At 34.1% G+C, this 26,620-nt stretch overlaps 1 protein-coding gene across 5 annotated transcripts in view; it reads left to right on the top strand.

The window, feature by feature from the left end:
- The window catches only part of YTHDC2 (YTH N6-methyladenosine RNA binding protein C2), a 47,301-nt gene that overhangs the window by 5,169 nt on the left and 15,512 nt on the right, over positions 1–26,620 (top strand). For 2 of the 5 annotated variants that reach the window (XM_026720017.2, XM_087926942.1), the window contains exons 1-18: positions 1,216–1,582; positions 2,687–2,777; positions 4,039–4,235; positions 5,305–5,504; positions 5,679–5,845; positions 7,064–7,166; positions 8,769–8,925; positions 11,148–11,255; positions 13,645–13,790; positions 16,372–16,507; positions 16,927–17,053; positions 22,463–22,528; positions 24,023–24,201; positions 24,920–25,016; positions 25,111–25,198; positions 25,280–25,360; positions 25,830–25,912; positions 26,155–26,260. In XM_026720017.2, the coding sequence (XP_026575802.2) occupies positions 1,369–1,582; positions 2,687–2,777; positions 4,039–4,235; positions 5,305–5,504; positions 5,679–5,845; positions 7,064–7,166; positions 8,769–8,925; positions 11,148–11,255; positions 13,645–13,790; positions 16,372–16,507; positions 16,927–17,053; positions 22,463–22,528; positions 24,023–24,201; positions 24,920–25,016; positions 25,111–25,198; positions 25,280–25,360; positions 25,830–25,912; positions 26,155–26,260 (2,346 nt within the window). In that variant the 5' untranslated portion in view covers positions 1,216–1,368. Of the gene's footprint in view, positions 1–1,215; positions 1,696–2,686; positions 2,778–4,038; positions 4,236–5,304; positions 5,505–5,678; positions 5,846–7,063; positions 7,167–8,768; positions 8,926–11,147; positions 11,256–13,644; positions 13,791–16,371; positions 16,508–16,926; positions 17,054–22,462; positions 22,529–24,022; positions 24,202–24,919; positions 25,017–25,110; positions 25,199–25,279; positions 25,361–25,829; positions 25,913–26,154; positions 26,261–26,620 lie in introns of those variants that run through there. The other 3 variants (XM_087926940.1, XM_087926941.1, XM_087926939.1) reach the window with 2 other exon arrangements.

Raw genomic sequence — 26,620 nt, 5'->3', positions numbered from 1 at the left:
TTTTTCAACCTCAGCTGTGCTGCACAAAGCAGCTGAGGTTAAAAAAGCAGGAAATGAAGGTCAGGTAAGAGCCCTGGCGGGCAGGCCAAACAGCAGCAGACAAAGAACTGGTTTGGTGTCTGCTGCTCTTTACAGCTACCGGTTCTGTAGAGCCAAGCAGAACCGGTAGCATCCCAGCCCTGATCTTGGTTCAAAAATTGTTGCTTTATAGTTCATCATATTACCCATTTAAAGATGATAGCAAGAGTTTTAGTAACATAGAGCTGATATTTCAGTTTATAGCAATAACATTTTCAAACATTGTAGTATTCTTCTGGTAGACTGTAAACTCAAAACTAGATTGACTGTTAGGTCATGGCCATGATCGGTAAGAATAGAAAAATTTCTTTCATCTTCATCCATACCCCTTCTCCTCACCTGTCAAAGATGGACATGGACTTAATATTCTTCCACTAGACCTGCATACAGAACAATGCAGTAGTCAATACAAGAGAAAATAAAAATGCTCTTTCTGCAGAAAGCTTCCATGTTTAGCTGGATAGTAGGATCTCTTTTTTTATTGAAGCAGATATCCAGTGATGAAATTCAGAACTTGCCTGTAGATACAATGAAATATATATTCTAAAATATAAGAGGCTGAGCTCAAATAAGATTTTGGTTAAATCAATGACTTCTTCCTCAGAATGACAGAAAGATGCCAAATTTTGATTTGGTTTTTTAGCATGCTTTGTGAAAGCAGCCACTGTTGATTTATTACTTAGCAGAAATATGTTTCATTACTAAACAACTTATTAGGATAACGCTGGAAGTATGCCGGACATCATCATCTGATTCACAAAAACTTATACGAAAATAAATTTATCCATCTCCAGAGTCTCTGAAAAGGATGTTCTATTTAACATGCTCAAAAGGCGATCGCCTTGGGAAGATTTCTGGTTTCGCATATCACGCTAATCTTATTTTAAAAATCACCCTAATCACACAACACTCTGGGATATTTTAATTTAGTTCGCTCGCATCATCAGTGTCTGTTCACTAGGCCAAAATGTGGCACCGACCCATAAAACAGCCACCCTCTCAGAAAGTCGAATCGGCCTTGGCTCGCAATACCGTCGCTGACACGGAAGAAAGCAACCTCCCCTCACCAGCGCCAGCTCATAAAACCGGCTTCTTTTCTTTCTACCTTCCTTTTCCCGCCTGGAAGGCTGTGACGTCACCATGCATCCGAAGACTCCGCCCCTTGCGCTGCTCCTTTCGGTTTCCCGACTGAGTTTCGGGCTATCTCGGGCCTGGGGCGGCCCGACTCGGCTCCCTCTGGCGGCGCCGATCGTCCCGGGCTGAGCTTGAGCTCCAGGGCGGCCTTAAGAGATGTCCCGGCCGAATAGTGTCTCGCCTCGGCCCTCGGGGAGTGGATCCACAACCGGAGGCCCGCCTACCGCCGCCGCCGCCGCCGCCGCCGCCTCGTCGTCCTCCTGCTCAGGCGGTGGTCGCGCCAAGGGGCTGAAGGACATTCGTATTGACGAAGAAGTGAAAATCGCTGTGAATATCTCTCTGGAGCGGTTTCGGTATGGGGACCAACGAGGTAACGGCTCCCTACCCCCAAGGAGACCCACAGTTGATGGGATTGTCCCTGCCTTGAACCAGGGCAGCCCTTCCCCTCCCCCCACCGCTCGACAAGCTAGTCCACTGTTAAAGGTTTGCAAATTAAGTGATCCTCCTTGTTGGTTTTTCCTGTGGATTGACCTGCAAGCGCTGTCTCAGTGTATCCGACAACTACAGTGGAGAATATCCCTTATGGAGAAACCAATTGCTGGTGAACAACTGCCTGTATTGTTTTTCTTCACCCTTGTGGTCCAACGTGATATCTGTCTATTATGTAAAGGAGGCCAACTTTACCCCCCCCTGCATTGGTTACTCTGGCTAGGAAAGTCCAAATGTCTTGGTTGCTGATTGTAGTTGTTGCAGAAATAATGTAGCAGCATCAATGCAGCATTTCTTAAGGAACTTATTCAGTCTTCTAATCTATTAGATACTGAGGATCTGTCATTCTCTTGCAACTCACAAGACAGTTCCCCCCCACTCCATTAAATGCAGATTCTTCAGTGTGGAGTTGCCCATACTGTATTTTCAGACAATCAGAAATAAAAGGTTTTTCTACAGTGTTATATCAGGTATACTAAGGAAGAGTAAATATGAGTTGAATCATTTGGCTCTGATATTTCTGTGCGTGTGTATACAGTAGAACCAAACAGCAGATAAATAAGGCATGTTTCCAATTGTGCTGTCCCGAAAGGTAACAAGCAAGCATGATGGTCATAATGAACTCAGGCCCTGGGCAACCAGCATTTCTTGGTTGAAGAAATTGTTCAGGTGAAGGAATTTATAAACTTCTTTGGTATAATATTTATCATATTTTCATTTGTCCATTTATTTAAATGCCATGTAAAATAAAGAATATTTGCACATTTATCAATCAATAGTTTATTTTTTCCCCAGGTTATTACTAATTAAATTTGTTAATTGACATATGATATAACTCTGTGTTGTGTTCTGAAATAAGCTCCATATAATTCAGTGGAATCTTTCCAGATGAGACTCTTTTCTCATCTCTGAGAAATATTTATTCCTGTTTATGAATGAAAATAATCCAATTACTGAATATTCCTGTTGTAATTTTCTCCTGCAGAAATGGATTTTCCTTCATCATTGACCAGCACTGAGAGAGCTTTTATTCATCGACTAAGTCAATCTCTTGGTTTGATTTCTAAAAGCAAAGGGTAAGCTGGTATTTTATAAAATAAGCAGCTTCCATGTATTGTGAGTCAACATGGATAGTTCAGAATTAATCTTTCTGATATAATTGTAGTTTTAAGCTTCTGAAGTATTTTAATGATGTTGAGTTCTTCATGAGTTTGATGTGCTTCTGTTTTAAATAATGCTACTGTATTGCTGTCAAGTGCTTGTTCATAATTTCATGTTTAGATAGAATTGATAGCCAGATAACATTGGCTATCATTTATCCTGTGTTGCTGCAATAAAATATATTCATTTAGATCAGGGGTCTTCAAACTTGACAGCTTTAAGACTTATGGACTTCAACTCCCAGAATTCCTCCTCCAGTCATGTTAGCTCAAGAATTCTGGGAGTTGAAGGCCGGCCACAAGTCTTAAACTTGCCAAGTTTGAAGACCCTTGATTTAGATTTTATACTATTTTTATGTTAAAAATATTTAGAAAATGATTATTCTTAGGTTTAGAAGGGTAGATAAATTCTGTAGATGTTTGAAGTAAAATTGAAATGAGCTGGACTTCTAAATAAATATTGTTAAGAATTAACTAGGTTTTCTGATCATTGACGATGTAAAAATTCTTACTGTATTTTATTCAACACAATGAAGTTTCTTTAGTTACAAAAAATTGTGATACATACTCATGATCTCAGTAGATGGCAGCATCTGACTGAGTTTGGGAGGTAACTATGATCACCCTGGTTAGTGTTGAAATGGAAGATCACCATGCACAGTTGGCTAGACTGGGAACTTAAAAACATCCCAGAAGTCAACAGTGGAAAACCTTATATCAAGAAGACTGCTTGGATGTATCACCAAGATTCAGCTTCATTTAAAAGATACTTTACTCTTATGTGATTGCCATTAGTAAAACCTTAGATGTTCCTAAAAAGTTATTAATGGTTTAAAAAGTATGTGTTTAGATAGCCATTTCAGCTTACAGTATAAAAAGCCTTGTCCTAGAAACAAACTAAATTCTATATGTTTTAGATCCTATTCATTGAAATGTATACTGAGCATTTAAAATGCAGTAGGGATTTGCTGTACTCAACTGTGTGATTGCATTTCAGAGTAGATGATCTATGTATTGATAATTTAGAAATAATGAACAGTTACAGAGAAAAAATTAAAAAGAAACCTAGCATATTTTAATATTCTTTGAGATAATTAGTTAATATCCAGATATTCTGATCAATGTGAATGTTAAGGATCATTCTGGTGATAAATAAAACAATGCATCCATATTACAGGAAAGGAGGAAACAGATACCTCACTGTGAAGAAAAAAGATGGATCTGAATTGGCACATACAGTGATGACTTGTAATTTGATTCCAAACACAAAGCATGCTATTAGAAGTTTAGTTCAGAGATTTCCTGTAACCAATAAAGAACGCACAGAACTTCTACCAAAGACAGAGAGGGGAAATGTATTTGCTGTTGAAGCTGGTAGGTTGAATATCCTGTGAAACACTACAGTAAACTATGGGAGGAAAATATGTTGCTGAAAGACATGCTTAAAATGTTACCATTACAGTCTGAGATTTTTTTATAAATGTGATGATTGCTATCCTAATGAGTGTGAGTTCAACCCTGTGTTGATGGTGCTGATTCATCATTACCCCAATACTGCTTTGTTGTTGTTGTTTTGAAGACTTTTCTAATTCTTCCCCAAAGAAGAGAGAATTTTGTGTTTCCATTCCCTTTAATGAATTCTAAACAGAACTCAGGATTCAACAATAAGAGTCACAGGAGTAACTTCATTAAGAATGAACAGTAGGTTGAATTGTTCAAGTGGGATTTCAGTACAGATTCCACATTTCATAAATTTTACTTTGAAGAGACTGGGCCATATCAGATGAGATTCTGAAGAAATCTGAGGAGATACACAGTGGACCAGCCTGTTCTTTGATTCCTCAGAAACATTTTTTATTTTTCCTACTATTGTAGTTCAAAGACCATTTTAAACTATTTTTGTACCAAAAAAAATGAACTTATGTTGTACTTCTGGCATACGGCAGGCCTGAGTTTAGCTGTTTTAATCTCCTAATCTATGCATTAAAAAAAAGTTAAAATCTCCCCTCTATTAAGTCTTAAATAGGCAAACTTTTAGCAGACCAGGTATGGCCACAAAGAAGAGATGGGAGTAGTCCTCTAAAACTTTCACCCGCGAGCTGTAAGACAGGTTATGTTAATACTGTGTAATCACTAAGCTATTTAGTACTTTGATCTATGATTTGCCTGGTTTTTAGAGTGAAAATGTAAATAAAGAATAGCTGTTCTGTATCCATTGTGAACAAATGGAATGTGTGTCTATTGTCAGACTGAGCAATTACTGTTTATTCACAATTATGTTCCACCGGAATTTTATTTATCAAAGATACTGTTACAGTACAAACTAAGTAATAGTTTGGTACTGTCTTGTTGTGTGATATTCAATTTCTAAAACCAAATTATTTATTGCATGTTACAGTAGATAGATTTTCAACTTATCATAATCCTTATTTTTCCCCCATAGAGAATAGAGAAATGAGCAAAACAAGCGGGCGTCTTAACAGTGGCATCCCTCAGATCCCAGTGAAACGGGGAGAATCAGAATTTGATTCATTTCGACAGTCTCTACCAGTTTATGAAAAGCAAGATGAAATTGTTAGAATTATTAAAGAAAATAAAGTAATTTTGATTGTGGGGGAAACTGGATCTGGAAAAACTACTCAGGTATGCTACATATAAGAAAAATAAAAAATATGGAAAAGCTGTCCTAATAGATAAGTAAATAGTTTTAATATTTTAAAATCTTCCAGTTTCAGATGGTAATATGCTATGTGGGATTTATATGTCTAGTTAACTGATTTTTCTTCTTCTAATAATAACACCTATCTTTATCTTCAGATACCTCAATTTCTGCTTGATGATTGTTACAAAAATGGCATACCATGTCGCATATTTTGCACTCAACCAAGACGGTTAGCGGCAATTGCTGTGGCTGAAAGAGTTGCTGCTGAAAGAAGAGAGAAGATTGGTCAGACTATTGGTTATCAGATCCGATTAGAAAGCAGGTCTCATCAAATGTTTTTTGTATACTTGGATTTCAGTATTTTAGAAGACTTGCAGATTACAGATTGTGCAAGTAACAAGGTTTAGAGATAATCTCACCCCTTGGCACGTTACATGTATTTTTGATCCTATAACTCTATATCCCTCTTTTGGTTTAAGAAGACTGGTATGCAGGTATCCTCAACCATAAATGAGCCCAGAATTTCTGTCATATATCATGACAGTCATAAGTCAAGGCATCTGCATTACAAATTTTATGATCTTTTTTTATGACAGTCATTAAATGAAACCATTGTTCACAATGGGTGTTTTTTGCTGGAAACCAGAAGTAAATGGCATTAATGCTGTGTTGCGTTATTGTGATAAATACTAATAGCATGTACTGTTTCCAAATGAACATCCATTTCATCATCTACCAAGTCTATTTTTTGATAATACTGCCTTCCAGAATTAGTCAACAGTACATAACAAAGTGATACTGTATTTATAGGATGCTTTTCACAGAAAGTCTTGCCTCATAGATTTTTTTAAAAATAACTTTCCCAGTGATTCATTGTTTTACATTTCCAAGATTTTAAAAATGTAGTCCAAAATTTGTTTTAATCCTGAGAATGATTTCCCTTTCCTTCCTCACTGTTCAGTACTCTACTCTTTTTTGTGATTCCTCACACTAATATGCTTGATTATGTTAATCAAGTTTGAAAATTGTGAAACTAAGTGTAGTTAAGATATTTAAAATATTTCTTATGTGTTGCTTCTATATGTAATGCTGACATTGATTTGTTGAGGAACCTGTATCCCTCATTGAATGAACATGAACTGTTTCATATTTTAAGTGCCACCTTCTAGCCTTAGATTTTGTGCAGGTATGTGCCTGTGTTACATATAAATTTTGATACAGAAACTACATGTAATATATCCTTTCTTTATTGTTTTTGCTTAGTCAGGGTATAATCCAGTCTTTTCTTTGTGTTAAATCAAGTCATTTGGTCTTTCAAAATAACATTGCTTTGCACTACAGTTTTGTAGTACAGCTTGTTCAAAATTTACAGTGTTGAAGTGATAACATTGTGATGAGAAGCCCTTTTTTGTAGCAACTTTGTGTCTATGTAATTGTTTTTAAATGTTTTTATTCATTAAACATTTTTATAGCTACCCAACTCACACATTGGTTATTTAGAGAGGCTTACAAAATCTAAAAAATAACTTTATATTAACAGGGTTTCTCCAAAAACGCTCTTAACCTTTTGCACAAATGGTGTATTACTTCGTACACTAATGGCGGGGGATAGCGCATTGTCTACTGTAACTCATGTTATTGTGGTAAGTTTGGCCAATGTTTTTCAAAAATGGTATCCTTGTTAATGTGCAAACTTTTTAATATAAAATTTTATTTATTTTAAAACAAAAATAAAATTAATTTTTAAATAAAATTTTAAAGTAAAAATGTTAACATATAAACAAATTTTCTTATTAGCATATTAGTGGTCTTATTTATTTAATCAATTTATAAGAATGCCTTTTCCCCTGTAACTCTGGTATTGCTATCTTGATCCTATATTACTTTGAGGCACTTGCTCCTGAACTATGGAGTCCAATAGAGGAAGAGATTCTGATCCATTTTTTAAACTTCTACACATGCATTGAACAGAATTTAATTATTATACTTTTGTAACTGTAATAGGCTCTAAAGCTTGAGCAACTATACTTACATACTAGATATTTTACCAATGTTTGTAAGCTTGAATTGTGAAATAATATATTGATACACTGACAATTTAATTATAATTATTTTTTTTCATTTTTAAATTATGATTATCTTGACTTTAAAGTGATTTGATAAAAATATTTATCTTCCAAATGAACATACTTGGTATCTATGGGTAGTACCAAATTATGAAAGAATATAATTTTCTGTGATCAGCAATTTCTATATATAATCAGAATGTGAGATTTAAGGAACAGTTTTCAAACGAAGCATGTAAAATTTGGGATTCTGATTGGTTTTTTTTAAACTGCCTTTTATTTGACAGCTTGAATACTCTGAAGCAAAATACTGCATAAAATCCCAATATAAGGAAAGCAGGATGAATTATATGTTGATTGTTGGGACTATTAATATTAGATGGGACAATGGCTAGGTAATTCTGAGAGTTTAAGCCCATACATTAGGAGCATGCACAAGGTAGGGAAAATTAATGTCAACCAATAGAAATGAAAACCGGTATTTGTATACCAATGCAGTAAAAAGATAGCAAAACATAGCTTCAGTATAGTAGCCTTGGTCATTATGATTAATGCTAATAAAGACCACAAAAGCATGATTATCATTTCGATTATCATCTCTTCCATTCAGGGGTTTCAAAATCTTATGGCCAATGGTTTCATTGGACTTTTAAGAACTACATAGAGCAAATATCATGGATGATAATCATGGTGATTATACTTTCCAATCAATCATGTTAGATTCTCAATGATTCTATGGACCACTGCTCTCCATATTATTTTTATCCTGTGCAGTTTCTTTCAGTTATTTTATTCTTTGGCTGATGCTGGCTTTTATAGTTTCTAGCCATTGTGGTTTTATCAGGCTTTTCCCTTTTACTGCTGACCATTCTTAGCATAGTTTTCTTTTCCAGTGAGTTTCATCACATGATATGGCTGAAATAAATAAGGTGGACTTTTGTGATTTTGTTTTTCAGCCATATGTAAGGTTTTATATGACCTACTACATGCTTGTTTGTCATCTTTTCTGTCCAAGAAGCCTTATTAAATTTATATACAAATAATGAGCTATGTATAATTGAAATATTTGCAACAGGTGAACAACTTTAGTTAATAGATGACAACAAGAAACAAATTATAACATGATGTAACAAAATGCTCAAGTTTTATTATAAAAACCATGGTTTGTTTATGTTGCAGGATGAAGTCCATGAGAGAGATCGATTCAGTGATTTTTTGTTAACAAAATTAAGAGATATGCTACAAAAACACATGTCATTGAAACTCATACTTTCTAGTGCTGCTCTTGATGTGAATCTCTTTGTCAGATATTTTGGAGGCTGTCCAGTGATATATAGTAAGTTCAAATATTTTTTTTAAAAATCCCAGAATTAAATACAGTTCAAGAAAATATGTATTACTGTCTGTGTGTTTGAGAGGGAGGGGGAGAGACAGAGGGGCTACCTCATATTTTGGACACATGCTGTAAGTTAGCCTATTTGAAATATCTTGGTTCAAACTTATTGCCCTATGATGTACCATTTTGTCGAGTCAAAGTTTACCCACAAACATGAAAAATTTAGTAGTACTTAGATTATTTGACATAGCATGTTTTTGAAAAAAAGGGGGGTATTCAGAATATCTCAGCTGTGATATAATAAATTTTTGTTCAATTCTGAGTATGTAATCATTACCTGTGCAGAAGTAAACACTATTTGGATATAAACTTAAAAAATATTACTCTTAGTAGATATTAAATGGAGCTTGATTTAACTGGGCAAATATTTATCCTAAGATTTTTTTTTTCAGTTGCTAAAGCAGCAGTCTAAAAAGAGCAGTGATGTAATGAAACAGGAAGAATACATTAGAAGAGTCTTAAACAATTTTGTGGGGATTGGACCAGAGTCCCCAAAATCAGGTCCTGGTTTATATAATTAAACTAAACAGATTTATGCAACTAAACTAAACTGCAGCTAAGCAGATTTATGTAATTAAACTGGAGCCTATTAAAATTAAATGAAGATCAATAGAAAGATACTTAAATAAAGCATGTTACCATTATTTATCTATTAATGCTTAACTCACTGAGAATGAGTAAAGGAACAGAAAAACATAATAACAAGTGTTGTGGCAATAGGGACTATCTACTGAAGTTCATCTCTGTGGACTAATAGCTAACTAATCAAATCCGTATAATAAGCATGACATAATCTGACAAATGAGATATTAATATTTTCATTGAAGTCTGCTTCACTTGGTCATTTTATTGTGCTTCATGAACATGCAAAAAAGCTAGAAGATTTGGGTTCAAATTCATACACCAATCACAAGATTTTAAAGATTAATATACAAATAAAATCCAGGAGTTTTTCTTTGGGGACTGTTGGACTAACAGGAAAAAACTAATGGAACTTCATTTTTATACAGGTAGTCCTCGACTTACAGCCACAATTGAGGCCAAAATTTATGTTCCTAACTCGGTCATTTGTTAAATGAGTTTTGCCCCATTTTACAACCTTTCTTGACACAGTTAAGTGAATCATTGTAATTGTTAAATTAGTAACACAGTTGTTAAGAGAATCTGGCCTCCCACATTCTTACTAGAAAGTCGGAAAAGGTGATCATATGTATCCAGGACACTGCAACCATTATAAATGAGTCAGTTGCCAAGGGTCTGATTTTTAATCACTTGACCATGGGGGTGCTGCAACATTGTAAGTATGAAAAATGGTTTCAGTGCTGTTAAACTTTGAATGGTTACTAAATGAAATGTTGTAAGTCAAGGACTACCTGTATATGATAACTACAGCAAGATTATTGTATGTATAAAGATGGAAAGATTTGGCAATACCTACAATGGAAAAATGGTGAAGATGATAGAACTTGCTGAGATGGCAAAATTAACCTATTTGCTTAGAGAAAATGCAATATATATGTTTATTTAGGAGTGTAGGAGCCATGCTGGTGCAATGGTTAGAATGTAATACTGCAGGCTACTGTGACAGTATGAGTCTCACCAACTCAAGGTTGACTCAGCTTTCCATCCTTCTGAGGTCAGTAAAATGAGGACCCAGATTGTTGGGTCCAATATGCTGACTATAATCTGCTTAGAGATGGCTGTAAAACACTGTGAAGCAGTATATAAGTAGCTATTGTTCTTTATCACTTAGCTATTGCTATTATTACTGACTGGAAATCCCAAATGGACTTTTTATATAAGACAGAATAAATAGACTTATTGATTTATGATTCTGTCAATTAGATAAGATAGATTATAAGAAAGGAGAAAGTCTTTTTGTAATCAATCTAAAAGAAGAAGGGAGGTAGCTCTATAATAGTACTTAACAACTGCTGTAAAGAAGATCAGAATCTAAATTTTTATCGCTTTTCTATTTTTCATTTTGTCTTTCCTTTCCCCCCCCCTTTTTAATACTAATTTTTACTCTTGTTTTTAAAAATTTCAATTATATATTTAAAAAGATACTTCAGTGTTCTCTAAAAACACATGTGTTTATTACAATTCCTAATTGATTGTTCAGAATGAACTCTGGGAATTTATAATAAAGTTTGTGTTTACAGTTCCAGGAAGACCCTTTGAAGTAAAGGAAATGTTTTTAGAAGACATATTAAGAAGTACAGGCTATACAAATAAAGAGATGATCAAATACAAAAAGGAAAAGCAGCGTGGTGAGTATTTAGTTTTGCAGTTGTTGGAAATTTAATGTTTTTTTAAAAGAATTTTAATTTTTAAAAACAAACATACTCATACAAAACATAAAAACATAAAGCCATCTTCCATTTTAAATACATACAGTGTGTCAGTTGGTTACAAATCTTTTGTGCTGTTCTTCTGTAGTCATTTACTCACAATTTATATCAATTTTCACATTGTCGAACTAAAATTCTTGTATATTTATCAGTTATTAATCATTCATGACTAAACTATTTATTCCATCATTTTATATGAGATGTTCCAAGTTTTATCTTAAAATTTATGTTATACTTTCAACCAATGGTTATATATGTCTATATTATGTCTTATATCAGTCTATTAAATTTCTATCACAAAATTATCTACTATTACATTATCATGTCCTTTTGTTCAACCATTGATAAAACAAACCCCATATCATATAAAATTGTTTATCTTCTTGTTCTCTAATTTCAAATGTCAATTTACTCATTTCAGCACAGTGCATAATTTTCTTAATAACTTCCTCCTGCATAGGTATGTTATCATTTTTCCAATTCTTAGCAAATACAATCCTAGCCGCTATTAGTACATTTACAATCAAATATTTCAATTCTTTGTTGTATAATTTCAAATAAAAAGATCTCTGGTTTAAAGTCTATATGTTGTTTTATCATTTTTTCCAACCATGTGTGGATTTTAGTCCAATATTTCTTTGCGTCCGAACATGTCCACCACATACGGTAATATGAGCCAGGTATCTGATGACACTTCCAACATTTATCCGATTTATTCTTAAACATTCTCGCAAGTCTCGTCGGGGATAGATGCCACCTGTAAAACATCTTACACAAATTTTCTTTATATGCAGTTGACATTGTCATTTTATAATTTTGAGACCACAATTTTTGCCATTTTTCTAAATCAATCCCATAATCCAAAAATTTTCCCCCAAACAATCATTGTTTCTTTAACTTTTCCTCCTCCAATTTAAATTCTAATAAGTGTCCGTAAAGTTTTTTAATTACCTTTTCATCAGTACCCATCAAAATCTTATCTAAGTCAGTCAACTTACCATAAATACCTTCTGCTTTTACATCTTTGTTAAATCTAGATTGCATTTGCAAATATGAAAACCAATTCATTTTTACACCTTGTTCTTCCAACACTTGCATAGATTTAAGTTCACCCTTTTCATTCAATATCTCACCATATCTAACTGTTTGTTCCTTTTTTTATATTATTGGATAAGAAAAAGCTTCAATGGTAGATATCCATAGTGGAATTTTTAAATAATATTGTCTTTTTATTTTCTCCCAATTAAAAAACAATGCCTCTCAAATATAATGTCTTCTAAAATACCCCTGCATTTTAGTTCCCTTGTACCAAAGGAAGGCATGCCATCCGAACAGCAAGTCATGCCCTTCTAAGGTCAATAGTCTACTGTTCCTTAATGTTATCCATTCCTTTACCCACATCAAAATGGGTTGCTTGGTAATACAGTTCCCAATTAGGCAAGGCAAACCCTCTTATTCTTGCATCTTGTAATGATTTTAATTTTATTCTTGCTTTTTTGCCCTGCCAAATATATTTCAACACAATTCTATTTAAATCTTCAAAAAACTCCTTCCCTAGTAGGATTGGAATTGTCTTCAATAAATATAAAATTCTAGGCAATACACTCATCGTAATTGTAGATATTCTCTCAATCAATGATAATTGTAAGTTTCCCAATTTTATCAATTCTGTCGCAATCTGCTGTTTGAGTTTAAGATAATTATTCTCCTTCAGTGTACTACATCTTGATGTAATGTATATCCCTAAATACTTAACCTTATTTGTGACCTGTATTTCTAAAACTTCTTCCAACTCTTTCTTTTGTCTTACTAGCATATTCTTTGTTAGTATCTTTGTTTTATCTTTGTTTATTTTCAAACCTGAACCTTTCCATATTCTTCTATTTTTTCTATTAATTTAGGTGCTGTTTCCAATGGGTCTTCTAATATAAATACCAGGTCATCTGCAAAGGCTTGCAATTTATACTCTTCCTTTTGGATTTTCATTCCTTTTATTTATCTTCTCTAAAATTCCTATTCAACACTTCCAATGTTAACACAAACAGCAGGGGCGACAGTGGACAACCTTGCCTTATCCATTTTCTTATGTCTATAGATTCTGTTAGTTCTCCATTTACCCTAACTTTTGCAGTTCGTTCATAATATATCGTTTCAATGGCTTGAATGAAATTTAATGTTTTGATTGATATAAAATGCAAAAGGGAAAGGGAAAATGCTATAAAATACAGTGGAAAAACCCTAACATAGCAAAAGCTATGCATCTTAGCTTGATTTTTTTCTTTATGTAAAACATAAATATGCCATCTAGAAGAAAAACAGCAGACAACTTTGACTGAATGGTATTCTGCGCAAGATAATAGTAAGCCTGAATTGCAACGACAGAGGGCTGTTCCAAATGTAGCTGAAGAATATGAACTGCTGGACGATGGGGCTGATACTGTCTTCAGTCAATTGGTATGCACTACTCTAAGATCTTCAATATTTTATGTTAGATTTTATTTTGGACAGGAATGGTTATGGTTGTAAGGTCAGGCTGTGCCAGTGAACATCAAGTTTAGCTGATATATCTTTTTCACTAATATTTTTATATGCATATTCCAACTCTACAAAAATATTAGAAGATGGTGAAAGTCCAAACTACTACTTACTTTACTTTATTGTCATTGCACCTCGTACAACGAAATCAAAAAAACCATCTTCAGTGCACATCATGACCATGATCATGAAAATAAACACAAACACACATCCTTCACACATTGAACCGAAAACCCCCGACACCGCACCAATATTGCACTATACAGCAGAAATCAAAAGAGCTACTGCCCTGGGATAAAAGCTGTTTTTCAGCCTATTTGTCCTTGTTTTTATTTATTTTTTACCGTCTGCCAAATGGTAATAGTTCAAAAAAAAGGGTTCCCAGGATGAGATGGATCTTTGAGAATGTTTTGAACTTTCTTAAGGCAACGGGAGCTATAAAGCTCTTCCAAAGAGCTTTATACAACTTCCACATTGTATTCTTTTGTGCTTTTCAATTTCCATGATTTTATCATTCTTCCCTTTTCATTGAATTCATGCTTTTATTTATTATGTATCATGTAAAATTGAAATATATATATATGGTATTCAGCTTTGTTCGGGTATTTTCCCATGTCATTATAGTTGTGCTTTTAAAGTTGTAGCAACGTTTCGGCAGAATCTCATCTGCCATCATCAGGCTCCTGTATAGTGTTCGTCTGTGAGTCAGACTTTTACAGCTGTTTCTGTTTTAAATTTGGGGCTAGCCTATTACTGTGCCAGAATGGTTTTTTCTTCATCCTGATTGGTTGGGAGTCTTGGTCTGTGTTTATTGGTCTTGAAGTTTGCTGTGTTCTGCTTGATTGGTGTTTCTAATATGTTCTGTCTGTTTTGTAGCTTTTTTTGTCTTGATTGGCTGGCAACATTGTGTTTCCTGTATTGGAAGCTTTTAGTGCGGCTTGGCTCCGAGTAAATGGATGGCTATCATTTTTTAGGAAGCTAGGTTTCATCTGGGTGCCTGGTTGGGGTGTGTTTGAGCTGGAGGTATCAGGGGGAGTCTGTTTGTGCCCAGGTTTGCCTGGCTTGTGGTGTGGAAATTTTTTTGTTTGAGAGTGCAGGCTTCCAAATAATTGACAGTCTGGTGGAGTCATCTCTTCTATTCATGCTTTCAGGTCTTTTTTCAATTATCAGAGAATTATCAGAGAAGCCATAGAGATTGAAAAAAAACCCTGAAAGCATGAATAGAAAAGATGACTCCACCAGACTGTCAATTATTTGGAAGCGTGCACTCAGAAACAAAAGTCTCCACACCACAAGCCAGGCAAACACCTGAGCACAAACAGACACCCCCCCCGATACCACCCTAACAAGGCACTCAGATGAAGCCTAGCTTCCTAATAAATCATAGCCGTCTGTTTACTCCGAGCCAAGCTGCACTAAAAGCCTCCAATACAGGAAACACCAAGTTGCCAGCCAATCAAGACAAAAAAAAAGCTGCAAAACAGACAGAACATATTAGAAACACCAATTAAGCAGAACACAGCAAACTTCAAGACCAATAAACACAGACCAAGACTCCCAACCAATCAGGATGAAGAAAAAGCCATTCTGGCACAGCAGTAGGCTAGCACCAAATTTAAAACAGAAACGGCTGTGAAAGTCTGACTCACAGACGAACACAATACAGAAGCGTGATGATGGCAGATGAGATTCTGCCGAAACGTTGCTACAACTTTAAAAGCACAACTATAATGACATGAGAAAATACCCAAACAAAGCTGAATACCATGTATGTATGTATGTATACATACATACATACATACATACATACATACATACATACATGGAAGCAGCTTAGACTTAGAATAACTTTATTGTCATTTTGAATATACACTAATTGGCATACATTAAAATGAAATTTTATTGCATACAGGTCACAAAGGGTTATTATAAAGCTTATATTGGCAAAGTCAAGGATATGCATGAATATCTCCCAAATTTACAGTAATAACAATAATACAATAATTTTCACTGGTGGAGTCCAGAAGAAGAGCCTTTTCGGCTATGGCTCCTATCCTCTGGAGCATTGTGTTCTCCAAATGAGATCTATATTCACCCTTTGGCCTTCCAAAAGTGGCCTGGGGCCCAATGGGGGTATGGTGTTTTAGAGGTAGCTAATGTATGAGATAACATCACACCTTCTCCCTGTACACATTTTGCTACTTCCCTTTCTATCCTGGTCAATTTTATTTTAAATAAAATTGAAATTTTAAATGCAAGATCCCTAATTTTGGTTTTAATGTTTTATATTTTTTTCATTGAATGATTGTAAACAGCCTAGATTTCTTTAAAAATAAATAATAAATAAATAGCATTAAAGTTGTAAGGTTTAAGTAGCAGCACTATTTAAAAGTTTTGAAATTTTGAAACTTTTTGCCAGTTTCGGGATATATGATGGAATTTGTTTTTAAAAAGTTGTTCAAGCATTTCCAATGATGATAAAATGAGTTTTCTTTTGCAGGCTGAAAAAGATGTTAATTGTCTTGAACCTTGGTTAATTAAAGAAATGGATGCTTGTCTTTCTGACATTTGGCTACATAAGGACATTGATGCTTTTGCACAAGTGTTCCATCTTATTTTAACTGAAAATGTCAGTGGTAAGTTCACAATAGTTAAGTTTTTTTACTGAATGGCATACTGAGATACTGTATCGTAAATGGCCATAGCATTTGACAGAATAATTACCCAGTTTTCATTTCTTAGAACTCTGAACAATAATTTTGAAATGGTTGCTGATTCCTGAATAAGTCAGCTATGTGACTGTTGAATCAGCACCATTTTTTCCAGTGTCTGAATTTTTTCAAATAATGAAGCTTGATCTTGAACAAGCTGTCTAGTAAATGTGCATGGAATTGTACATAACAGTCAAAATAATTACTATTTGGGAAATTCAATTTTAATGTTTTGTAACAACAACAGAATGTTTTGACAATCTTGGAAGAATAGTTAAAAGTTTGAGCAGTTCATAAATAATATTTTAAAAACTTATTTCCCATCTTTTCTCCTCCTTCCCCAGTTGATTACAGGCATAGTGAAACAAGTGCAACAACATTAATGGTAGCTTCTGGAAGAGGTTTTTTGAATCAAGTAGAACAGCTGATTGGTATGGGAGCAAATGTCCATATCAAATCATCTAATGGCTGGTAAAAATAGCATTTTTTCATTGTTTTTCTCTAGGAAATGTATGTGGATATAAGACTGAAAGGGAAGCAGGAAAGAGCATAATTCTAGTTTTTGATGAATATTTCAGTTTCGATCATGTATCCAACAATGAAAAAAATAACTTAGAAGTAAACTTGCCACAGAATTTAGCTCACATTGGAAACCAGTCCTGGATTATAATTTTTATGTGTATGTATGTATGTATATATGTATGTATGTATGTATATGTAGGTAGGTAGGTAGGTAGGTCTAGGTGTGTTCGGGTCTTTTCCTGTGTAAGATTAAGAGTATCTTGGCAACTTTTCAGCGAGGTCCCACTTGCCATCCTCAGGCTGGTGCTTTCGGCTTCATGCCAGTGCAAGCAGTGTGTGATCGGAGCTGCTGTCTCTCTATAAATACTGGTGCGGGGGGCTGGTGTGCTGGGCTGGTTGGCTGCGCTGCTGCCTCTTGATTGGTTTGATGGAGTTGATGTTGGTATAATGGGCTGTGTGATGGCCTTGTGAGTTTTGTTGTGGAGATATCCTGGATTTTGTGCTGTAATCTCCTGGGTCGTTTGTTTTGTAGTGATCTTTTTTCCATTAGCCTCCTGTGTTTTAACGGCTTGGGTAATGGGTTGTGTGATGGGCTTGCGAGTTCTTTTGTTGTGGTATCCTGGGTCCTGTGTTATAATCTCCTGGGTCGTTTGTTTTGTAGTGATCTTTTTTCCATTAGCCTCCTGTGTTTAAACGGCTTGGGTAATGGGTTGTGTGATGGGCTTGCGAGTTCTTTTGTTGTGGTAACCTGGGTCCTGTGTTGTAATCTCCTGGGTCGTTTGTGTTTTGATCTCTTTTCCATTAGCCTCTTGTGTTGTAACAGCTTGGGTAATGGGTTGTGTGATGACCTTGTGTGATTATAATGCAGGACCCAGGATACCACAACAAAAGAACTCGCAAGGCTTGCATTGGCAGGAAGCCGAAAACACCAGCCTGAGGATGGCGAGTGGGACCTCGCCGAAACATCGCCAAGATACTCTTAATCTTACACGGGAAAAGACCCGAACACACCTAGACCTACATACACGCATACATACATGCATAGTTATATAGTTATATAGTTATAGTTATAGTTATATATATATATATTTTTCTTAAGTTTTCACGGGTACTTACATGTATGGCATTCAGCTTAGTTCGGGTATTTTCCCACGTCATTGTAGTTGTGCTTTTAAAGTTGTAGCAACGTTTCGGCAGAAACTCATCTGCCATCATCAGGCTATATATATATAGGGTAACAGTACTCTACATAAATGATCTCTGTGGTCATATTGAGAGCAATTGCGTTTTCTTCGCTGATGATGTGAAGCTGTTCAATACCACAGACAATACTGTTACCCTTCAAAAGGTCAGATTACAACCCATTGACAATTAAATGGAAGGGCCAAAAAAAAAGATCGAGATGGACATTAAATAATACTATTTTAAAGGAGAAGGACTTTATACAATGGTTCGAGAAAGAACTTGCCTTTTTCTTTAAAGAAAATAGAAAAGAAGATACTTCAGCGCAGAATGTTTGGGACACAATGAAGGCATATGCGAGAGGTTTGATAATAGATTACATAAGAAAAAAGAATATTAGGAAAAGGCAAGCTACTAAAGCCCTGGAAGACGAGCACAAAAGACTTGAAAAAGAACTACAGAAAATGCCACAGAAAAAAGACATTAAATTGAAACTGGATATAATTAAACATAAAATGGATTTAATAGAGAAAGAAGAACTGGCACAGAAGATTAGGAATGCTAAACAGAACTACTTTGAAGATGCAAATAAGCCAGGTAGATGGCTAGCATATAAGCTGAGAAAGGAGAAAGAGTCGAGGAAAATATCGCAGTTAATAGATGATCAAGGTCAAGTTTGTTATGGCAATAAAGAGAAAAAGGAAATTATTCGAGACTTTTATGGACAACTATACAAGAAAGAGAATATTGATGAGGAAAAAATTAAACAGTACTTGCAGAATGCAAACTTACCTAAAATATCTAAAGAGACTGAAGAAATGTTAGAAAGTAATATAACAATGATGGAACTAAGTCAAGCACTTAAGAAACAAAATAATGGGAAAGCACCAGGTCCAGATGGGCTGCCTGCAGAATTCTACAAAATATTACAAGAATCATTGAGCATTCCACTTTTAGATGTTATGAATGAAGCTATGTCAAAGAAGACAATACCTAAAACGTGGTCAGAGGCTTATATTACACTTATTCCAAAAGAGGAGGCTGACCCACTGCAAATTAAGAATTATAGACCAATTTCTTTATTAAATGCAGACTATAAAATTTTTGCTTTGATATTAGCAGAAAGACTTAAAAAATATTTGAATAATTTTATTCATCCAGATCAAAATGGATTCCTGCCAAAGAGACAAATTAGAGACAATATGAGAGTAATTTTGGACACTTTGGAATATTATGAGGCACATCCTGAAAAGCAAATGGCTTTGATATTTTTAGATGCCCAAAAGGTCTTGATTGTGTATCAGAATTATCAAACAAATGGCAACTTCAAATCTCAACAAATAAATGCTCTGTCTTATATATTGGCAAAAAAAATCAGAAAATAAAATACAAGCTGAATAATCAAGACCTTGTTGATGATCCAAGCTCTGTAAAGGACCTCGGAATACTCATCTCTAATGATCTAAGTGCTAGAGCCCACTGTAACTACATAGCCAAAAAGACATTAAGAATTATTAACCTAATTGTACGTAGCTTTTTCTCTGGTAATATCACACTACTAACTAGAGCATACAAAACATTTGCTAGACCAATACTCGAATACAGCTCATCAGTCTGGAACCTACACTACGTATCTGATATTAGCACAGTTGAGAAAGTCCAGAAATATTTCACAAGAAGAGTTCTCCACTCCACTCCTCGTTGTAGAATACCTTATGCCACCAGACTTGAAATTCTAGACCTAGAAAACCTTGAATTACGCTGTCTTCAGTCTGATCTAAGTATGGTATATGAAATCATACATTGCAATGACTTACGTGTCAATGAATACTTCAGCTTCAACCATAACAATACAAGAGCACAATAGATACAAACTCAAGGTTAACCACACCAACTTGATTGCAGGAAATACGACTTCAGCAACAGAGTGGTCAATGTCTGGAATACTCTACCTGACTCTGTGGTTTCTTCCCCAAACCCCAAAAACTTTAACCTTAGACTGTCTACTATTGATCCCTTTCCTAAGAGGTCTGTAGGGGGCGTGCATAAGCGCACCAACGTGCCTATCGTCCCTGTCCTATTGTTTCTTTTATTTTTCTTATATGTACCCATTTCATGTATTCATAACTGTATATACGTATACCTATTATCTTGTAAGCGATTGACAAATCAAATAAATAAATATGGATTTGAAATGTGTGGTTTTTGTTAATCTAAAGTCTTAATACTACAGCTGAAAAGGATCTGTTAAATCAGAATAGATCTTCAGTAGATTGATTTGCTGATTACTTCTATTGATTTTTTTAATATATTGTTTGGATTTTAACAAAACAATGTACTGTATTCTATTATTTAAAACTGGTTATTTTAATATTGAAAATTCTTTACCTAATTCTCTGATGGTTGTAATTTTTTCTTTTCTTTTTGTCTTTATCTTTTAAAAATATTTAATAAAATACACTTTAAAATGTATTAGATCAAGGAAGGATATTTTTTCATATTCTATTTATTTTATTTTATATTTTTGTCAAAGATGTACAAGATAACAAGTATAGGTATGAACATGAACAAAGGAAGTAAATATAGATAAATGGGGACAGTAAGACAGGGACAGTAGGCATGCTTGTGCGCTTATGCATGCTCCCTGATATAATCTGATACTATTTAATTTAATTTAAATAGGTTTAATTTAAAATGCATAGTATCAGTTATTTTGAAGTTGAAAGCCTGAATGCATTGGAACAGAGCAAGAAGGGGAAAAGGATCATATTAGTCCTAACTTATTGAAAGATATAATATACTAGACCTAACTTAACTTTTAAGCAATTTATTGTCTTATATATCCTCACCTTCACTTCAAGAGCTTGTGTTTATTATTTGATTATGTATTATCAGGACAGTATTGATTTTAGTGAAACACACACTCTCTCCATATATATGTATGCATGTGTGTATATATGTATTCTCCATGATAATCTGTGCCAAACTTAGTCTTCAAATAGTGTATCCATTGCCATTGTAACTAAGTCTACCCACTTGCTACTGGTCATCCCTTGCTTTTCTTTCTTTCCACCTTTTCCAGCATTAGAGCTAGATCTTTGAGTAATGTGTCTAAAGGAGGATAATTAGAGCCTGGTCATTAGTTTCTTAAATGAGAATTGTGCAGATTTGTTCAATGATCTACTTGTTTGTTCCTTGGCTATCCATAGTATTCTGAGGAGTTTTTTTCAACACCAGAGCTCAAAAGCATCAGCATACTTCCTAGTCTTATATAAAATCCACCTTTATAGAGTACCACAGGAAATACCATTACTTGCACTATTCTGATCTTGAGGATATAGTCACATCACTGCATACAACTATGTTTTTCAAAACTGTCATAGCTCCCCTACTACCAATGCTACTCTGCGGTGTATTTCTTACCTGCTTATTTTCTTTACCAACCATAAGTGACACACATTGCATACCCAAAGCTGGAGATAACAAGCAAACTGGGCTCAGTTATTGTCTTTGCCCAATACAAGGAGAAAAGCCAGGTCTTCTTCTATGAAAAGTTGATAGAATATGTGTGGAGGTGGGTTGTGGGGGAAGGCACGCAAAATGTTAGAAAATCTATCTTCCACATCCCATTAAATAGAAAAAATTCAGTTGGGGAGAATCTGGAACATTTCCACTCAGTGCAAACTTGTGAGGCTGGTAGAAATAGCTATAGATAGGTGGTTGTGCAAATAATTAAATTAAACATGACACCTGAAAAATGTAATGACTTTTTTATATACTATAGATTACTTGTATTAGTAGCAGTAGTTAAAGGTGCAACCTTAGAGATCCAAATATTAAGATACTCTTTTCCTATCATTAAGATACTCATTAAATATCAGAGTAATAAAACAAGTTTACAGATCAAACTTGTTCAAATTCTTCAAAATAAGTGCAAAGGAGCATATAGAAAGCACATTTTTTGCAACTATTAAAGCAGGCCTGTTTTTTCTAGGCTTATGTAGCTATTTTCTAAGCTATTTGCTGCTGTCTGCATGATTTAGATGTCATTGTGAAGCATTTGTTTGAAAAGTTCTTCATAGACCTATGACAAATCCCATAATGAATGTAACTAAGAGGATTGAGAATGTTCCATTGTTGTGCATAAACCAAACATTTTATTAAATACTTTTACAGGACAGCTTTGGATTGGGCTAAACACTTTGGGCAGACAGAAGTAATTGACCTGCTGGAATCCTATTGGTAATGTATTTTCTGTTACTAATATGCACTGTAGTAATCTATCAAAATCTTTTTCATGATTAGGATGCTTTTGATACCTGATTTGGGGAGATCCTTTACTTAACATAAATCTATCTAGGCCTTTTGGAATACAGTTAGTCCTCAAATGATAATCACAATTGAGCCCCAAATTTCCATTGTTAAGCAGGCAGTTGATAAGTAAGTGAGTTGTATTTTATGATCTTTTTTGCCATGGTTGTTAAATTATTGCAGTTGTTAAGTGAATCATGTGGTTGTTAAACAAATTATCTTGCCCATTGATTTTGCTTGTTAGCCATTTGGAAAGGTTACAAATGGTGATCACATGACCCAGGGACAGTGCAACAGTCATAAGTACATGCCAGTTGCCAAGCGTCCAAATTTTGATCATGTGACCATGCTGAAATGGTCATAAGGATGAAAACTGGTCATAAGTCACTTTTTCCAGTACCGTTGTAACTTCAAACAGTTACTAGCCGAATGTAAATCAAGGACTATTTATACTTCTTGAAGCAGATTAAGCATTTTGAAGTAAAAAAAATCATAATAAAATTGAAATGGGAAAAGAGTTACTTAATTATACTCTTAATGTTTAGTAAAAGTATTTTAGGATCATCTCCAAGCTATTTTTATTGCATACTTTACACTTCACAGTTTATTTTCTTCTTGTTGTATATGTTCAAAGTCAAACTACCTCTAAAACAAGGCATTCATGGTCCTGGCAAAATTAGCAAATGATTTGTTTCTGTAATGTAGCTTGTATTTGAAAGATATAAAATAGGATGAACTGGAACATCATTGAAGAGCAGTTGTAACACAGTATGGGAAGAGGTTTTAAAAAATGAGGTAATTTAATGTACTGTAAAACATATTTTTTTAGTTTTGAGTGGAAGTCATTTCAAGTGCATAACAGCACTATATGAGTTGTTCTACTGGAACATTCTGAATTAGTGGTTTGGTTCTGTATTCTCATCTTTGAGTTATAGAAACCATTAAGGAACTTTGAAGAGACAAGATGGGTGGTATATATGTCTAATAAATAAAAGCATAACCCCTTTCATCTTCTTGACATTAGAGTAAATCGTTCATACTGAAAGTATTAACTCTGTTGCTTTCTATGGAGATTAGTTTTTCAATGTTTTCACTGAATGAATTAAAAAAATTAAAGCATCTGAGTAAGATTATGGATTAATGGAAGTTATTCTGTTAGGTAAATTCAGTGGATTATTAACCAAGATAGAATTACTATTGGCTCTTTAGGATTTTGGGAATGAAGAGAAAATAGACAGAAAATCCCAGATTAACAGTCTTTGTTGAATCAATGCTGTTGCATTTCTAGAAAGATTTCTTTGTAGTTTCCAAATATTTGTAAAATGAGAAAAAAATCATTTTAGGATTTCTTATTTTTGTTTTTTAGGTTTAACACCTATTTCGTAAATATTAGCTTACTTTAATTATCTCTGCTGTATATTTCAGTGCCTCATTAGAGTCTGGTAATTTAGATGAAAGTTCCTTGGTCCATGCTAATGCCGGTGAACTGAATATAGAAGATCGGGAGCTCTTGAAAGCTTATCACTACAGTTTTGATGATGAAAAGGTAGATCTTGACCTGATAATGCACCTACTATACAACATCTGCCATAGCTGTGATGCAGGTAATGTCTATTTAGCTATGCCCCGTATTAATATATTATTTCATATTAAGGTTTGCTTAATTCATTTATTGGTTTATATGTTTATTTGTTTATTAATTAAAGAGGTGTTTTTGCTCAGGATGACTAAGAAATTAAAATAACTATAAAATAAGTTAAAAATTCTGAAAGACCTGAGAGATAAGATATGCTAAAAATCAGTGACTGATTACTTGCATTATATTCCAGCATGTACCCCAAGGCGCTTTCTCTCTCTCTCTCTCTCCCCCTCTCTCTCTCTCTCTGTGTGTGTGTGTGTGTGTGTGTGTGTGTGTGTATGTATGTGTATACATACACATAACCTAATCCAGCAGTGAGATTTTTTTTGTATTTTTTCAGCAGCATGTGATTAGATATTTTCACTTGTTTCTTGCAATTATGAGCAAAGCTAAATGCATATAAATGAAATTGAGGAGATTTCACATTCAGTTACATAGGCAAGAAAGCAGAAACCTTGGCTTATTTATATTTCTCTTGCATTCGCATTCAGGAACAATCTGACCTAGCTGATAATAGAAAAATCCTTTAGAAAGTGAGTTCGCAACTAAAGTTGAGAGTTCTCAACATATATAACTCATCAAAATTCTGAAGCTACTTTTATCAATTGTGAGAAACTTGAATGCAATAATAATTAGAATTGCTTAGGTTCATTTTTCTTTAGCATTTGAACTTCGTTATACAGGTGCAGTTTTAATTTTTCTTCCTGGATATGATGAGATAGTTGGATTGAGAGATCGCATACTCTTTGATGACAAAAGATTTGCAGATAATGCTCACAGGTAAAAGTTCATACATTTCTATTTTGAAGGGCTTTTTGATTTACTTTCAAAACTGCAATATTTTTGGTATTCCATTCTGATTTTTTGCTATCAGATTCCAGGTGTTTATGCTACACTCAAATATGCAGACATCTGATCAGAAAAAGGTTCTAAAGACTTCTCCTCTAGGCATCCGCAAAATAGCAAGTATCAAATGACGTTAGTTCTTTAATGATTTTTTACATAAATCTGTCATTACAAGGTTGTTGTTTTCATTTCTGCAGATACTTTCTACAAATATTGCAGAAACCAGTATCACAGTAAATGATGTTGTTTTTGTGATTGACTCAGGAAAAATGAAAGAGGTATGCTTGCCTTAATGTCATGGATATGTTTATAATATGTATATTTTAATTGAAAGTTACTTTGTAGAAGAATGTAAAGAAAGTTAGGATGGCATTATATATATATATGTTTTCTTTTGTGGGTATTTATTTGTATGGTATTCAGCTTTGTTCGAGTATTTTCCCACGTCATTATAGTTGTGCTTTTAAAGTTGTAGCAACGTTTCGGCAGAATCTCATCTGCCATCATCAGGCTTCCATATTGTGTTAATCTGTGAGTCAGACTTTCACAGCTGTTTCAGTTTTAAATTTGAATACCAAAGCTGAATACCATACGTACATATATATATATATATATATGTATATATCTTAATTACTAATTTGGTGTTCATAATTATATCATGTTAATTGCCAAGAGCTAGAGGAATATAAATGTAATTAATAAATACACATTTATGTTTTATAATGTAGATTTTTCTTAAATTTGTAGAAGTCCTTTGATGCACTGAATTGTGTAACTATGCTTAAGATGGTGTGGATTTCTAAAGCAAGTGCTGTTCAGAGGAAGGGCAGGTAACAAAACTATAAAAAAAATATTTTTCTAGACTTGTATTAGAGATATTTTTAAGCTACATCATTTAAAAAATCCATTTTCCAGAGCTAGCAAGAAAGCCTCACAGATATATAAAATTAAAAGTGGAAAGAATGTTAACTTAGGACAGACGTTTTAATGAATGATTTTTTAATCTGCTTTGATAGTTAACTCATATATTTTTAATGTTTTAATATAACTTAAATAATGTTTTACTTCTAAGGGCAGGACGTTGTCGACCTGGAATTTGCTTTAGACTTTTCAGTAGGTTAAGATTTCAAAATATGTTGGAATTTCAGACTCCTGAACTTCTAAGAATGCCTCTACAAGTGAGTATTGTTAAAACCTCGTAATACTGTGCTTGAGTTAAATTGTGCTTTATTTTAACTATGATTTGTTGGTTCACCTGTGAAGATTTGGCTTAAGTTAGCCTATCAACTAGGGAAGCTTAGCACAATTTGTGAAATTTAACAAATACCCCTGATTCACTTTTTATTCATTTTAATTTAGAAATGGAGATTAAAGAAATGTTAGGTTTTTTTACTTTCTGATATTTTTTATCAATTAAGTTGAAGAATTTCTTTCCATATCCAAAAAATAGCCCGAGGAGACAAGCAAATATGAAATGATGGTTTCTAGGTTCAGAGAGTGTTTGTTTGTATGTATGTATGTATGTATGTATGTATATA

The sequence above is a fragment of the Pseudonaja textilis genome, chromosome 2, assembly GCF_049901715.1.
Source record: "Pseudonaja textilis isolate UNSWEBS1 chromosome 2, rPseTex1.2, whole genome shotgun sequence".
Classification (NCBI taxonomy): Eukaryota; Metazoa; Chordata; class Lepidosauria; order Squamata; family Elapidae; genus Pseudonaja; species Pseudonaja textilis.
Note: the sequence above shows the minus strand (reverse complement) of the source record. Positions and strands in the feature narration are given on the sequence as shown.